The 15,890-nt window shown below is 38.2% G+C and overlaps 1 protein-coding gene across 3 annotated transcripts in view; it reads right to left on the reverse strand.

The window, feature by feature from the left end:
• Positions 1-734: 734 nt before the first annotated feature.
• Positions 735-15,890, reverse strand: part of LOC126187354 (palmitoyltransferase ZDHHC16) — a 104,129-nt gene continuing 88,973 nt past the window's right edge. For 2 of the 3 annotated variants that reach the window (XM_049928381.1, XM_049928382.1), the window contains exon 9: positions 735-1,279. In XM_049928381.1, coding sequence (XP_049784338.1) covers positions 1,061-1,279 — 219 coding nt within the window. In that variant the 3' untranslated portion in view covers positions 735-1,060. The remainder of the gene's footprint in view (positions 1,280-15,890) is intronic. The other variant, XM_049928383.1, reaches the window with a different exon arrangement.

Here is a 15,890-nt window from a genome sequence, read left to right on the forward strand (position 1 = left end):
AGAAATGTCATTCACTTCTGTCCTGTTTTGAAATTCAGTTAGGAGGAGATGATCTGATTAATAAAAGAGCTGTTCACCCAGTGTTGTAAAAGTTACACAAATGGAACCAAAAAGAGACAAGTTACTTAAAAAGCAGTTACATCACTTCCCTCCCCCACAGATTGAATACTACAAAGCCCTCTTCCAGCCCTTGACCCTCTCCAGACCGAGAAGAAGTCGCAGGGCAAGTGTTGGTGACAATGCATAGCAGATCCAATGCACCAACAGAATTCTGGAAAGCCAACCGTACAAGAAAAATAAGATAAAAATTATCATCGAAGCATCTGGGTAAAAGACTTTTTGGAAGGGACTCGGTACAGCTACAGAATGGTACCATTACACACCAAATGAAAAAATATACCATCTGGTTAGGAGAGGCAATTCTTAATTTTGATAAGAGGCTTGCAGTCCATTTTGGATGATGACAGGGAACATATCTCAACCACAATACATTTATGTTACAGATCTTACCTTATATAAAAAAATATCAGAGCACTTTTTTAAACCTTAGACTTCAACAATTGAAGCCAGTTTTTATACTTCTATATTACATTTCTTTTTGCTATACCACATTTAATTCACCTTAGTGATATGTAACCCAACTATACATTGGTATGCCACACCGTCAAGTGTCAGTGCATAACAAGGTACTGATGGAGAATGTATTGTGTTGCAAAAATGAGAAACAAGCAGTATTAAAATGAAAACTGTAAAATTCTTTATTCAATATGAATAAATCATACAGTGTGTTCGTGTGAATTCACAGTTGCTTATCTCCTTTATTATTGTGGAGTCACTTATCTGAATACACAATAACCAAATACTGAAAGACTTCTCATTTTATTGTGCATAGATTAAAAAATTTGAATCGTACAAAACAACATCCTTTTTGCAATTTATTTCGTAATAAATATAAATAGCACTTGGTCATTGTTCACTGAATAAAAAAGATAATGTTCCATTTCAAAGTTAAGAATACACTTTTCTTTGGTATCCAAACAGATTATTAAAATTATCAAATTTAAGGATCTTTGGTATATGATAATCCATTATCACCATTATCACCATCATCATCACTATCGTGCTCAGAGTCTGAGTGAACTGAACGCCATGTCAATCCATCACCTGATGGTTTGTGACTTGAGGGCAGGAGGACATGTCTCCACCCTCTGCCTCTTACCATCCCCAGGAAGTATCTCCAGTTCCTTCGTGGACCAAAATTGTAAGGATTTTTGTACACCTAGAAACCAAACAAAATTATACAGAATTGTATGTTGCTGCAACAGACCAACACTATGTATTTCTTATAATCCAGTTCATGCTGCACATCTCCTGAAAGAGTTGTTAAAATATATAGCATGGCTAACAAGAAGTCATTTCCATAATAAAAGTTTGAAACTAATTATAACTTATGAGTCTAATTATTCTAAACAAAGAAAGGTACAGAAAATGAAATGTGAGTAACATCAGAATAAGGTGATTGTCTTTTACACTATCTGGTGAAAAGTGTCCCGACACCCATTAGTGGATATTAATCTGTAGTGTGTCCACACTTCACCTTTATAATGGCTTTCACTCTGCTGTGTATACATCTACATCTACATCTACATCCATACTCCGCAAGCCACCTGACGGTGTGTGGCGGAGGGTACCTTGAGTACCTCTATTGGTTCTCCCTTCTATTCCATGAGGTTGCTGAATGTCTGGAGGAAAGCAGTACATTCTTCAAGACGCTGGGGTTTTGAGCAAAATTGACGTTCTGACTCATCCAAAGCCGTTCCATCAGATTCAGATCGGGACTCTGGCCAGGCCAATCCATTTCAAGAATGTTACTGTCCACAGACCACTGCCTCACAGATGTTGCTTTAGGACAGGGTTCGTTGTCATGCTGATATAATCAATCACCATCTCCGAACTGTTGTTCTACCGTGCACTGTACACTGTAAAATGTATTCATATCCTTACATACAAAGCATTTTCGTAAGTGCAATAATGGGACTGTACCCCAACCAAGAAAAGCATACGATAATACCACCTTATCCATATTTCACTGCTAGCACTACACATTATGGCAGGTAATTTTCTCCATGAGTCTGCCAAACCCAAACCCTCCCATCAGAATACCACAGGATATAGCATGATTCCTCACTCCAAAGTACTTTTTTCCAGTGGTGTTGCTCTTTACACCACCTTCAGTCTCACTTAGCACTTACTGGAGTGTGTGGCTTATGAGGAGCTGTTGACCACTGAACTTCATTCTTCTTATTCCCTAAGCACTGTCATATTACTAGCTGGACTGCTGGTAGCACTTTGAAGCTTACTTGTGATTCCTTCCACTGATTTCATGTGATATTTTAAAACAACTTCCACAATACTCAATGGTCCCTGTTTATCCGTATATATGGTCCGTCTGGTCTTGGTTTAGCTGCTGCTGTTCTGCTGCATACCTCACAATCACATCATCAACGTTGACTTTGGCAGCTTCACAAGGGTTGAAATGTTACTTAGGATTTCTTCCTAACTAGTTGCATTTTTAAATTACTGAGCTGCCCTAGCCAATTCATTCTGCCATTAATGCTCCTCTACTGACAACACAATACTCCTAGCCTCCTTTTGTACTAGAAGGTCTGCATTTTGTGACATCTAGTAGATAATCCTGCATTGTTTGTCTGGATATATTTTATCAAATAGTGCATGTTTCATGATTTGCAGAAAAAATGAAAACTGACAATGGAAAATGTTCCAAGTGTCATTTTTTCAAAAAAACGATTCTTCCAGTGCTACTGTATCCTCAGATGTCTGTTGAATGTCCAAAGACTTTATACAAGTGACAAACCATGGGGAAAGTCCTTCAAATATGCATTAGTAGTCAGTGTCAAGCTGTGGTAAAAAACGTAATGCTGTATTTCTGTACTTTTATTATCACAAACAAAACTTAGTGGTTCAGTATCAATGGTACCAGGAACAAAAACTTACTTGCCACTATTTTGTTGAATACTGAGCCACTATTTTGTTGAATACTGACATTTTTGATATCGTGGCTGTGTATAACATACAAGATGATCCTTGCAAAGAAGGAAACAACAAGTAGCTACTGTCAATAATGTTATTTACTTAACATTATTTTTTATTATCAGTTTTGGACCAACTGGTTCATCTTCAGACAATCGTTCATGTTTGTATTACATCTGTTGTCATTTACATTACTTGTTGAACAAAAACACAGCTGACAATGTAAAGAACAACAAATGCAACATAAACCTGTCCGTCCACAACCAGTAACAGTGCTATCTGTGTAAATAAACAGCATTATTAATAGTGGCTGCCAGTCAGTTTCTTGGTACAGCACTCAGAAAATAAATACTTTATTAAGAACATTCTAACATGTCTTGTTATGTGCTGATGTGCTGAGCAGCATAATTTTGCGATACTAGATCATCATCTCAACTTCTTGATACAGACTAGTTACGCACAGAGATACATTGGTTTTTCATTCTCCTGACAAGTGTCACATTTGGCACTTAGAACATTTTCCATTTTCACTAATATGCATTCAACAACAATGGCTCATTAGATAGTCAAAATCTGGAGCTGGTTAGAGGGACATGCCCATACTACTCCAAAAGTTCTCAATTGGGGAGAGAGCCATCAACCTGGCTGGCCAGGGTAGAATTTGGCAAGGAGAAAGACAAGCAGTAAAATTTCTCACCATGTGCAGGAGTGCATTATCTTGCTGAAAAGTAAGCACAGGATGGCTAGCCATGAAAGACAACAAAACAGGGTGTAGAATAATATTGATGTACCACTTTTTGTAAGGGGGTTGCAGATGACAACCAAGGGGGTCCTGCTATGACATGAAATGACACACCAAATCACCACTCCTGCCTGTCAGGCTGTATGGTGGATGACAGTCAGGTTGTAGTCCCACTGCTTTTCAGAGCACTTCCGTACACCTTTTCGCTGGTTATTTGTTCTCAGTTCGAAGTGAGATTCATCACTGAAGACAATTCTACTTCAGTCAATGAGATACCATGCTGAATGCGCCCCAAACAACTGCAAATGGCCTTGTTTTTATGTGCAGAAGTCAATGGTAGTTGGCACAAGGGGCATCATGAACTCAGCCCCTTTCTGTGAGCTGCCTATTATTGCTCCTTGTGTTAACTGAAGCACCAGTTGTATGTCATATTGATGATGATGATGAATCCAGGGCTCCGGGTGCCTCTCCAACGATTGCTCGGGCCTCACATTCTGACATTTCACTAGGTTGACATCATCCTTCTCGACATCATTCTGCCACGGCTTACCAATTCCTACCAACATCATAGAATAGCGGCGTCACACCTATTCAAATATCGACCAATTTGCAGATTACTCCACCCAGCTTCTTTGAACCCAACTAAACATCCCATCACATCTGCATATATTGTTCACACATCTCTCTGCAAGGTATAGTTATTGTCCAACTGACTACAAAGAATGCAATTCGCAAAGACTTTATGCCATGGTATCGACACATCCGCTGTTTACAATCCTTGTCAGCACTATAGTGAAATACCTGTACGAACATCAATTTGTGGGTAATTTGCACAACTCCTTTGTAGTGCTAAGTGATCCTGCCGGCATATCAAATTAAGCAATGTAACTTTATAAATGCCTGTGCTACCCTCTGACTAATAAGTCATGCAAAGAATGGGCAAAACACATGGAACATTCCCTCTTCGAAGTTCTACTGGTACTGGTCAAGCCACTACCACCAGCTTCACTATCCTAATCAGTGAATTGTCATGGACAACCATCTTTATTTGTCTCAGTTCTCCTAACAGATAGGCAAGTTTCATTTCAATAGCCGGCTCAGTATTTCAACAGCAGATGGCAACATGTGAGTAACCACAGCCAAAATCATCTCTTCACTATGAGATACAGAGACCATTAGCTCATAAGGGCACCTTTGTTAACCATAAATCACATTACATAATGTTTAACATGAATGCAGGAACACTAATACTGGATGCCTGAATCTTCAAAAAGGCCAACTGACTAACAAGTTGCAATATTAAATTAAAAGGAAGGTCAGCGTTGGCCGTAATATTGATGTTTTATTGATAGCAGAATCGACTTTCGATCACATATTGATCATCTTCAGTGCTGGAAGTTCTGGTGTACAAATTGATTATCAATAACCAAAACTGAGGAGCGATCACAATATGACTATTAAGCATAACTCAAGTGTTACTGAAATGGAAGCAGTTATACATATTCACAGATCAGTTTATTTAGTATAAATATATATTTATTTGATAAATAATTGACAAAGTATATTCATACCCTGTGACCAAATCTTGTTGCTCCTGGTATTGATGTTGTCTTCAGTCTGAACTGATTCAATGCAGCTCTCCACGCCACTCTATCCTGTGCAAGACTCTTCATCACCGAATAAATATTGCAACTTACGAGGGGGGACCCAAAAGAAACTGGATTGTTGTCATAAAAAAATTATTGATGAACCTTTTTACAAAATTACTTCAGTCACCTTCAAAATACTCTCCATTACCAGCAATGCACTTGTCAAGTCTCTTTTCCCACTGTTGGAAGCATGTTTGGACTCTTCAAGTTTGATATTGTCCAGTGCCCTTTGCGAAGCTGTTTTTACCGCCTCCACATTGTCATAACGCTCCCCTTTTAGAGTTTTTTTCATTCGTGGAAATAGGAAAAAGTCGCACGGGGCTAGGTCCGGCGAATACGGAGCGTGGGGAATGACAGACCACCTCTGAGATGCCAAATAGCGGGTCACTCATAAGGCCGTGTGTGCTGGAGCGTTGTCATCCTCTCGCAGACACCTTAAAACATCCAAGTAAAAGTGCTGGTTAACAGTCTGGCCAGGTGGTACGAATTCCCGATGCACAATTCCACAAACATAAAAGACAATGATCATCATCTACACATTTGACCTCACTTGCCTTGCTTTTTTTGATCTGGGAGAGTTGGGAGTCCTCCACTGGACTGACACTAGCTTGGTTTCTGGGTCATACCCGTAACACCAACTCTCATCCCCTGTAATGACTTTGTTCAAGAAGTTTGGATCATGTGCAATCTCTGTTTTCAAGTCCTGACACGCATTCATGCGGATGGTTTTTTGCTCCTGTGTGAGAAGGTGCGGAACAAATTTAGCAGCAATACGTCTCATGTGCAAATCCTCACTCAAAACCCGCTGGCACGAGCTCCAACTGATACCTGTCTCTGCTGAAATTTGGTCGATCGTTTGGCGATGATCCTCGTTGATCTTTTGGTGGACCTTTTCAATGTTCTCCTCATTTCGCGATGTTGAAGGGCGTCCAGAACGAGCTTGGTCTTCAACACACATCTCACCAAGTTTAAAGCTCCCAAACCACTCGAAAACCTGTGTGGGGCTCATAGCATCCTGCTGGAAAGCTTCCTGAAGCATTTGGTGTGTCTCCGTTGCAGTTTTTTTAAGCAGGAAACAAAATTTCAGACACTTTGTTTTTTTAAAGTTGCCATAACGACTTCGCAGAGGTAACCCGCCAACAGTCAGAGAAACACAATACCACACTTGCACGTTCAGCTCTACACTGATGCCGTCTGCACAGCTGTTTCATTAAGGTCTCTACTAACACCATCTAGTGTGAGAACTCTGCACTACGTCTACGAGTGGCAGTGCCCTCTGAGTCCGGTTTCTTTTGGGTCCCCCCTTATACATCCTTCTGAAACTGCTAACTGTATTCATCTCTTAGTCTCCCTCTATGGTTTTTTACACCCTACACTTCCCTCCAATACTAAATTGGTGATCCCTTGACATCTCAGAATGTGTTAGGTTGCCCCACAGATATCTTTTCTCCTCGTTTCCAGTCACTACTTCCACATAAGTTACATGATCCGCCCATCTAATCTTCAACAATTCTTCTTTAACACCACATTTTGAAGGCTTCTCTTCTCATATAAACAGTTTATCGTCCATGTTTCACATCCAAATATGGATCCGTACAAATGCCTTCAGGAAAGACTCTCTCATACGTAAATCTACATTCAATGTTAACAAATTTCTCTTCTTCAAAAATACTTTCTTTCCCATTACCAGTCTATATTTTATGTTCTCTGTACTTCGCCCAGTAGTTATTTTGCTGCCCAAATGCCAAAACTCATCTACTACTTTCAGAGACTCATTTACTAATCTAATGCCCTCAGCATCCTATTATCCTTGTTTTGATTTTGTTGACGTTCATTTTATTCAAGAAACTGTCAATTCCATTCAACTGATCTTGCAAGTCTCTGACAGAATTACAATATCAACAAACCTCAAAGTTTTTGATTATTCTCTCTGGAGTTTAATTCCTACTCCAAATTTTTCTTTGGTTTCCTTTACTACTTTCACTGAACAGATTGAATAGCATCAAGGATAGGTTACAATCCTGTCTCACTCCCTTCTCAATCACTGCTCCCCTTTAACACCCCTCAGCTCTCATAACTGCCGTCTGGTTTCTGTACAAGTTGTAAATAGCAATTCACTTCCTGCATTTTACTCCTGCTACCTCAGAATTTCAAAAAGAGTGTTTCAATCAACACTGCCAAAAGCTTTGCTAAGTCTACAAATGCTATAAATGTAGGTTTGCCTTTCCTTAACCTTCCTTCTAAGACAAGTCATAAGGTCACTATTGCCTTCGATGTCCCTACATTTAACCGGAGTCAAAACTGATCTTCCCTAAGGTTGGCTTCTACCAGTTTTTCTATTCTACTGTAAAGAATTCGTGTTAGTATTTTGTGACCATGACTTGTTAAACTAATAGTTTGGTAATACTCCCACCTGTCAGCACCTGCATTCTTTGGAAACGGAATTACTTTATTATTTTTGAAATCTAAGAGTACAAGGCCTGTTCAAAAAATTCCAGAACTTTGTCCACAAAATTTTTCTATTCCTATCTTTTACTTATTTTGCATGGTCGCCTTCAAAATACTCTCCTATACAATTGATACACTGCTCCAAATGCCATTTCCACTTTTGGAAGGAATCTTTGTGTGCCTCTTGCTGAATCGTGTGAAGTGCCATCTGCGAATTTTCTTTTATCTCACCTATCACTGCATATCTTCATCCTTCCAATGGGGTCATAACATGTAAGCTTTCACGGCCGGCGTCTTCATTAATTAAAACTTCCAAGCTGAATTGCTGTGGTCCATATATAAAACTACTACTCCTTCCTGACGTTTTGTTGCCTACTGCGGGCAACATCTTCTGAGGCGAGTCGGTGACTGGCTGCATGGCGCTGGTGGTCCCGCTTATATAGAGCGATTAGATGGCGCCACCACTCGTCACTTGCTTTCGACTTTAAAACTATCTCTGGCTAGTGCCATCTCTCTCGATTACAGGTAATTGAGACTGATAGTAAGTGCCACTGGGGCTGCTACTCAAGAGCTGGCTAGATATCTTGCTTCTTTGTTGCAATCGTATATAGGCAGACTGACACTCATATTAAAAATTCCATGCATTTTATCGAAAAACAGAGAGATCACAGTTAGTCCAAGTGACATCCTTGTCAGTTTCGATGTAGTATCCCTGTTCACCATGGTCCCTGTTGACGAAGCTCTTTCATACATAGCTGATATGTTTCCTACTGATATAATAGCTTTGTTTCGACATTGTCTATCCTCAACTTATTTTCAATATAACAATGAGTTTTATGAACAAATTGATGGGGTGGCTATGGGTAGCCCTCTAAGCCCTGCTATTGCTAATCTATTTATGGAATTTTTCGAACAACAGGTGCTGCAGTCGGCCAAAAAAAGCCCTTTGAAATGGTATCGATACGTGGATGACACCTTTGTGATATGGAATCATGAAGAGGAACTGAGTGATTTTTTGGTGCACATAAACAGTTTCAGTCCTGTGCACATAAACAGTTTCAGTCCTAAGATACAATTCACCATGGAGAAAGAGAGTAATGGACAACTAAATTTTTTTGATGTATTTGTTATTAAACGGGCAGATGGGACTTTAGGGCACAAGGTATATAGGAAAGAGACACACACACACACACACACACACACACACACACACACACACACACACACACACCAATTGCTACCAACATAAGAATTCGAATCATCATCCTAGGCAGAAGAGAGGAGTCATAAAAACTTTAGTGGACTGCGCTAATAACATCTGTGAGCCAATTTACTTGCAAGATGAATTAATCCATTTGCGAACAGCTTTCAAGAGAAATGGGTACCCTGACAAGGAAATAGATCGAGCTCTCCACCCTAGAAGAAAAGTGTCCGAAAATACAAGACAACAACAACCGTTGGTTGGAAAAGTTTTTCTTCCATTTATTCATAACGTCACGGACTGTATTGGTAAAGTTTTGGCCAAGTTTCAAGTGGAGACAATCTTTCGACCTACCAAAAAAATAAGTGAAAGTTTAAGATCGGTGAAAGATGCACGACACCCCTTAGCTACCTCAGGTGTGTATAAAATTCCGTGTAGCTGTGGCATGGTTTATATTGGTGTTAATACCCACCTTACGGAACACAAAAGGAACTGCAGATTGGGACAGATTGACAAGTCAGCTGTAGCGGAACACGTTTTCAAAGACGGTGATCATGAATAAAATTTAGTGAGACAAAGGTGATGATGATGATGTTTGGTTTGTGGGGCGCTCAACTGCGTGGTTATCAGCGCCCGTACAATTACCCAATCTTTGCTCAGTCCAATTTCGCCACTGTCCTGGATGATGATGAAATGATGAGGACAACACAAACACCCAGTCATCTCGAGGCAGGTGAAAATCCCTGACCCCGCCGGGAATCGAACCCGGGACCCCGTGCTCGGGAAGCGAGAACACTACCGCGAGACCACGAGCGGCGGACGTGAGACAAAGGTGATAGCTAGGACCTCACATTATTATACGCACATGTATAGAGAAGCTAGAGAGATCTACAAGCACGTACCAATGAAGTGACAATTGATTACCTGTAATCGAGAGAGATGTCACTAGCCAGAGATAGTTTTAAAGTCGAAAGCAAGTGACGAGTGGAGGCGCCATCTAAGTGCTCTATATAAGCGGGACCACCAGCGCCTAGCAGCCAGTTGCCGACTCACCTCAGAAGATGTTGCCCGCAGTAGGCAACGAAACGTCAGGAAGGGGAAGTAGTTTTATATATGGACCACGGCTATTCAGCCCAGAAGTTTTAATTAATGACTTCCAATGGGGTGTTCAACTCCAGAAATAAAAGAAAGTCTGCAGGGGCAAGGTCTGGAAAGTACGAAGGATAATGCAGCACAGTGATTTCGTTTTTTCTGCAGTAGTCACACACCAACTGGGATGAATGTGAGGGTGCATTATTGTGATGCAAAAGCCATGAATTATCTCGCCACATTTCAGGCCATTTCCTTTTCACATTTTCTCGCAGGTGTTGCAACATGCCCTGATAGTACAATCAATTAACAGTTTGTCCCTGTGGCATGAATTCATCATGAATTAATCTTTCAAAGTCAAAGAAAACTGTCAACATGGCTTTGACATTTGACTTGACCTGACAAGCTTTTTTTTTTAATGTAAATAAGTTATACAGAACTGCAACAAGTTACTTTTTTGAATAATTGTGTTTTATTCCATTAACTGGTTTTTGAACCTTTTCAGGTTCATCTTCAGATGGTTTCAGGAAGTTACATTCCATGATAAAATTAAAAAGTTGCTTAAAAACTGCAACTTCTTGTTGACACCATTAGAACAAAACACTGTATAGTGATGAACCCATCAGCACCAAAACTGAGATCACAGCCTAAGATCCACAAACCAAAATGTCCAATATGTCCCATTGTGAACTCCATCAATAGCCCAAGCTGTAAAATCACCAAAAAACTTAATGATATTATCCGCAAGGCATATGTATTTGAAAATAACTTCTCAATTAAAAACATTTATGAGCTCATCAATAGTATAAAAGATATTCCCATCCTAGTCACAGCTAAATTTGCATCTCTTGAAATAGTAAACCTATATACAAACATACCTCTCACGGAAACAATTAGTTTAATATGAAATAACTTACTCAAACATGGGACAATGGGTAGAGCTGAAATTTATGAACTCAGAGATCCTGTAGCTTATATTGTCACACAACTACTTCCTGTTCAACAACAAGTTTTACATTCAGGAAAATGGACTGGCAATGGGAAGTTAAACCTATATACAAACATACCTCTCAAGGAAACAATTAGTTTAATACGAAATAACTTACTCAAACATGGGACAATGGGTAGAGCTGAAATCTATGAACTCATAGAGATGCTGTAGCTTATATTGTCACACAACTACTTCCTGTTCAACAACAAGTTTTACATTCAGGAAAATGGACTGGCAATGGGAAGTAGTCTTGCAGGCTTGCTAGCAGACATATATATCAATAACCTTGAAAACAACTTATTTAGGTCCCAAACTCAACTAAAAGATAAGCTGTTAAATACACAATAAAATCCAATTCACAGTAGAACATGAAACACCAGAAGGCATTAACTATACTGATCTAACAATCTCAAATAAAAATCAGAAACATAAATTTCAAATTTTCAGAAAGCCAGCAACCACCAATGTTACCATACACAAATCCTCTTGCCATCCAGAAAAACACAAAAAAGCATTTTCAGAACAATGGGTAATCGCATGCTTAAAATCCCAATGGACACAAGTGAAAGACAAAAAGAAACAGTAATCATTAAATCAATTGCCTCCACCAATGGGTACAACCCTGCAATAAAAGATAAACTAATCCATACAGAAAAATTAAATCAACCAACTGCTGAACAACCACCCACAAACAAGAAGACCACATTTATTAGCCTGCCTTTCCTAGGGAAGATTTCTCACCAAATTGCCAACCTCTTCAAGACATATAACACAAAAATAAGTTTCTTCACTAACAACAGAATACAAAATAAAATCATACACAGCACCAAAACCACTATACAACAGTATCAAAAGTCAGGTGTTTACATGCTCATTTGCAACTCATGTCCAAGCTTCTACATTGGACAAACTGGTAGAAGCTTCACAACAAGTTTTAAAGAACACACAGATGCACTCCGTCTTAACAACCTGAATAAGTCCAGTTTTGCCTCACATCTTGGCCAACACAATCATTCTGCAAACAACATAGAACAGAATCTCCAAATACTCCATTTTGCCAACAAAGGCACAATACTTGACCTTCTTGAAGAAATTCAAATATTTATCTACACAAATACAGCACCTGACTACCTACTCAATGATCAAATTGAACTGAGAAACAAATTTTTCCTTCAGAACTTTGAAGATCTACTAGTTCAAAACTAGTAATCAAACAACAAACCCTACACTGGCTCCTCCCCCCCCCCCCCTCTCCAAACGACCTCCCCTCTCCCTCTCCTTACATCCTAACTACACTGGTGTCAGTGTAATATCCCACCACAGAATAAAACCTGTATTATATTTCTAAATGTTAAAGCCCTCTACTGCTAACATAAATCATTACTTTTATACATATTAATTCTAGCTGGAAGAAACACATGCTGCCTTTACCAAAATTCCAGATCACTCTAATGTAACAATAAAAATAAGTCGACAGTTTAAGAACTTTTGTTCATGATGTTTTAAATATAAAGTGGACAGCCATACAAACAGCTTTAGTCCATTACAATCACTATAACTTTTATACATATACCTTTAGCTAAAATAAACAGAATCTAGTCTTGATAATACCCCACATCATGTTAACATAACACCAGAAATAAGTCAACAGTTCATCTGAAGATTTGTTATTAATTTAAATATAAAGGTCCTAGTCATACACACAGCTGCATCTCATTGCAGATAAAATAACTCTGTATTATTGATTCCTGGGTATTAATGTTAATGCCAATAAAAAAATTGAGAAAAATATTGCTATAAACTGCCTGTAATATACAAATAGAAATAAGCTATCAGATCACCTGAAGTTTGTTCTTGTAGTAATTTATTTATTTATTTATTTATTTATTTTATCTTGCGCTCTCCTGTTATCGCCATTGTGATTAAAATACTTGCCCTTATATCGACTTTAATACATGTAAAGAACAACAAATTACATCATGTACAAAGTAGGCCTATGCCATATCTTTCTGTCAAGATATTAAAAAACTAGAACCCGCCTCAACTGCGAAAAAAGCACCTAGTGTTTACCTAGGTTTTGGCGTAGATAACTACACCTTCTTCAGAACAATAAAACCCACAAGTGCCTAAAAAGACCTTTGTCAATTATTAAAAGAACACCATGGCTATACATTTATAAACGAAAAAAGGGAAAAACAAACAGTACATATGTACAAAGTCTAAAACCGTTACTTAACTTAATGATGTAACCTCCACCTCACACTGGCTTATGTTCGATGGGCCACGACCCGCCATACATGTATATAACTACCGGACATCAAAATGGAGGTAGACAGATGGACACTAATCGAAAAAAGCCACCTATACTGTTACAGTAAGTAAAAACGAAATTTACATCCATATCGACAGATAAGCTATAGTTATGGCGATACATTAAAGTGTGACCCATCTTTTTGTCATAGGGCCAGCACCCAGCATTATGCCAGCAGTAATGATGTAACTTCCTGAAACCTGAAAAGGTTCGAAAATCGGTTCATGGAATAAAACATAATTATTCAAAAAAAAAGAGTGGTTGCAGTTCTGTATAACTTATTTACATTCAATATACAGTCACGGTTTTAAAATATCCGTAATGGATAAGCATAATAAGCTTTTTTTGGTCTTTGAGAACCTTTCCCGACCCACCGTGAAGACTGAACCTCGGCCTCAACATCATAACATAAACCCACATCTCTTCACTAGTTATGATTCACTTAAGAAACATCTGATTCTCATTTGCATGATCCAAAAGCCCTTCACAGACTGCAAGGTGAAAGTCTTTCTGGTCTTGACTCATGAGCCATGGGACAAACTTGGCGATAACATGATGCATTCCATGGTGCTGTGTCAGGATTTCATGACACGGTCCAACTGATATGTTACATTCTTCTGCAATCTCTCAGTCAGTCTTTGATTGGCACGCACAATTTACGTTCCTGACAAGAGCGTCACCAGTAGACGTTGAAGGGCATCCTGAATGAGGTTCATCTTTAACTTCCGTCTGGCCATTTTTAAACCATGTGAACCATTCGTAACACCAAGTATGGCTTGAGCTCTCATCACTGTAGGCTTCCTGCATCATACAGGTGTCTCTGTAAAGGTTTTCTTGAGCTTCAAACAAAATTTAATGCATATGCATTGCTCCTCTAACTCTGCGATCTCGAAATTCACAAACTGTGCGACAATGTTCTACTCAATACAGCACTGAACAATAACTAACAGACATACATCAATGAAACTTCTGGCAGTTACACATTAATCACAGGTATGAACAAGGATGCCAACCACATTTCGCTCCAACAAACCACTGCTGCAAAATTACAAATGTTCCAGAATGTTCTAGAATGTTTTGAATAGGCTTCGTATTTTGCCTGCTTCATACATCTTGCTCACGAGATGGCTCTTCCAAGGCTATCAGTAGTTCTGATAAAACTTTCAGAATAGCACAGAACCTGATGACAATGCAATATTAACTAACATATTTGTCTGGGGTGTGGCAGAGGATACTTTGTGTACCACTGTTATTCCCCTTTTACTGTTCCGCTTCTTACAAATGTTTTGTAGTGGAACAATTGCTGTCAAGTTTCCATATACTTTGATTTTTTTTTTAAATTTTTGCATTTGGAGGTTTTTCCATGACATAACTGTATGAGGAAGCAATGTATTGGTTCACTAGGATGAAGAAAAACTGAAATAAGCCTGGAATTTACCAATCATGTCTGTTGTAGTGTCAATATGGTTTGAAATTTATTACAAGATTTCAAATCACAAAACTAAAAAGCAGAAAATAATTATTTAAATAAAAAACATTTTACATAACAAAATTTTAAAATGGATTGAAAAGTATAAAAATAAACTCTCCCAGCTTCACACAGATTCCTAAATCCATACAGATATTACTGAATATTTGTGCTTGTGAATTTTTAAGAGATGTGAAAATACTTTTAGAATTTAAAATTAAAAATGTGGGGCACATGCAATACTTTATTGATATGTGAATAGTTCACCTCCTTACTATTACTACTGTATACAACCCATGTTTTTCCACTTTAAATTCTGCAAGTATTGTCATAGCTATTACAAATCCACAAGCATAAATTTCCAGGACTCCTTTTATGGTGTTAGAAATTTGTATATGGCTAGGAGAAATTATTTTATATTTTTTAGTCCATTTTAAAAATGTTATATTAAAAACTTTTTATTAAAATAATTATTATGGTTTTCTAATAAGAGCAGATCATCAGGCATTTACTTCACAGATAGAAACAGATTTTAAGCTCTACTTACAGATACTGTGTGTTACAGTTTATTAGCTGTTTATACACAGGATCGTTTATTCAGTATCTCACAACCATAAAAAGATTACAGCAGTTGAGTGTTGACACAGTTGCTTCTTTCCTCTTGAGCAATTAAATATGAAATGTGAAGGTTATGTTAAGACAAAGTGAAGAAAACACCAACATCCAACATGGTTAAGAGGTTACTTAAACATGGAATATAAATGTAAATGCAAACCAAGTGAAAAATATGTCTTCATTAGCCAGCAACAGTTTATTTTAATAAAAAAAGTATGACACACAGTCTCTTTCACTCACGTTCATTTAATTAATTTATGAAACAGTGGTGTCTCCTACAAGTACTTTACACAAAGTTATAATCTAGTTTACATTTCTAACAATG

Source organism: Schistocerca cancellata, chromosome 5 (assembly GCF_023864275.1).
Source record: "Schistocerca cancellata isolate TAMUIC-IGC-003103 chromosome 5, iqSchCanc2.1, whole genome shotgun sequence".
Taxonomy (NCBI): Eukaryota; Metazoa; Arthropoda; class Insecta; order Orthoptera; family Acrididae; genus Schistocerca; species Schistocerca cancellata.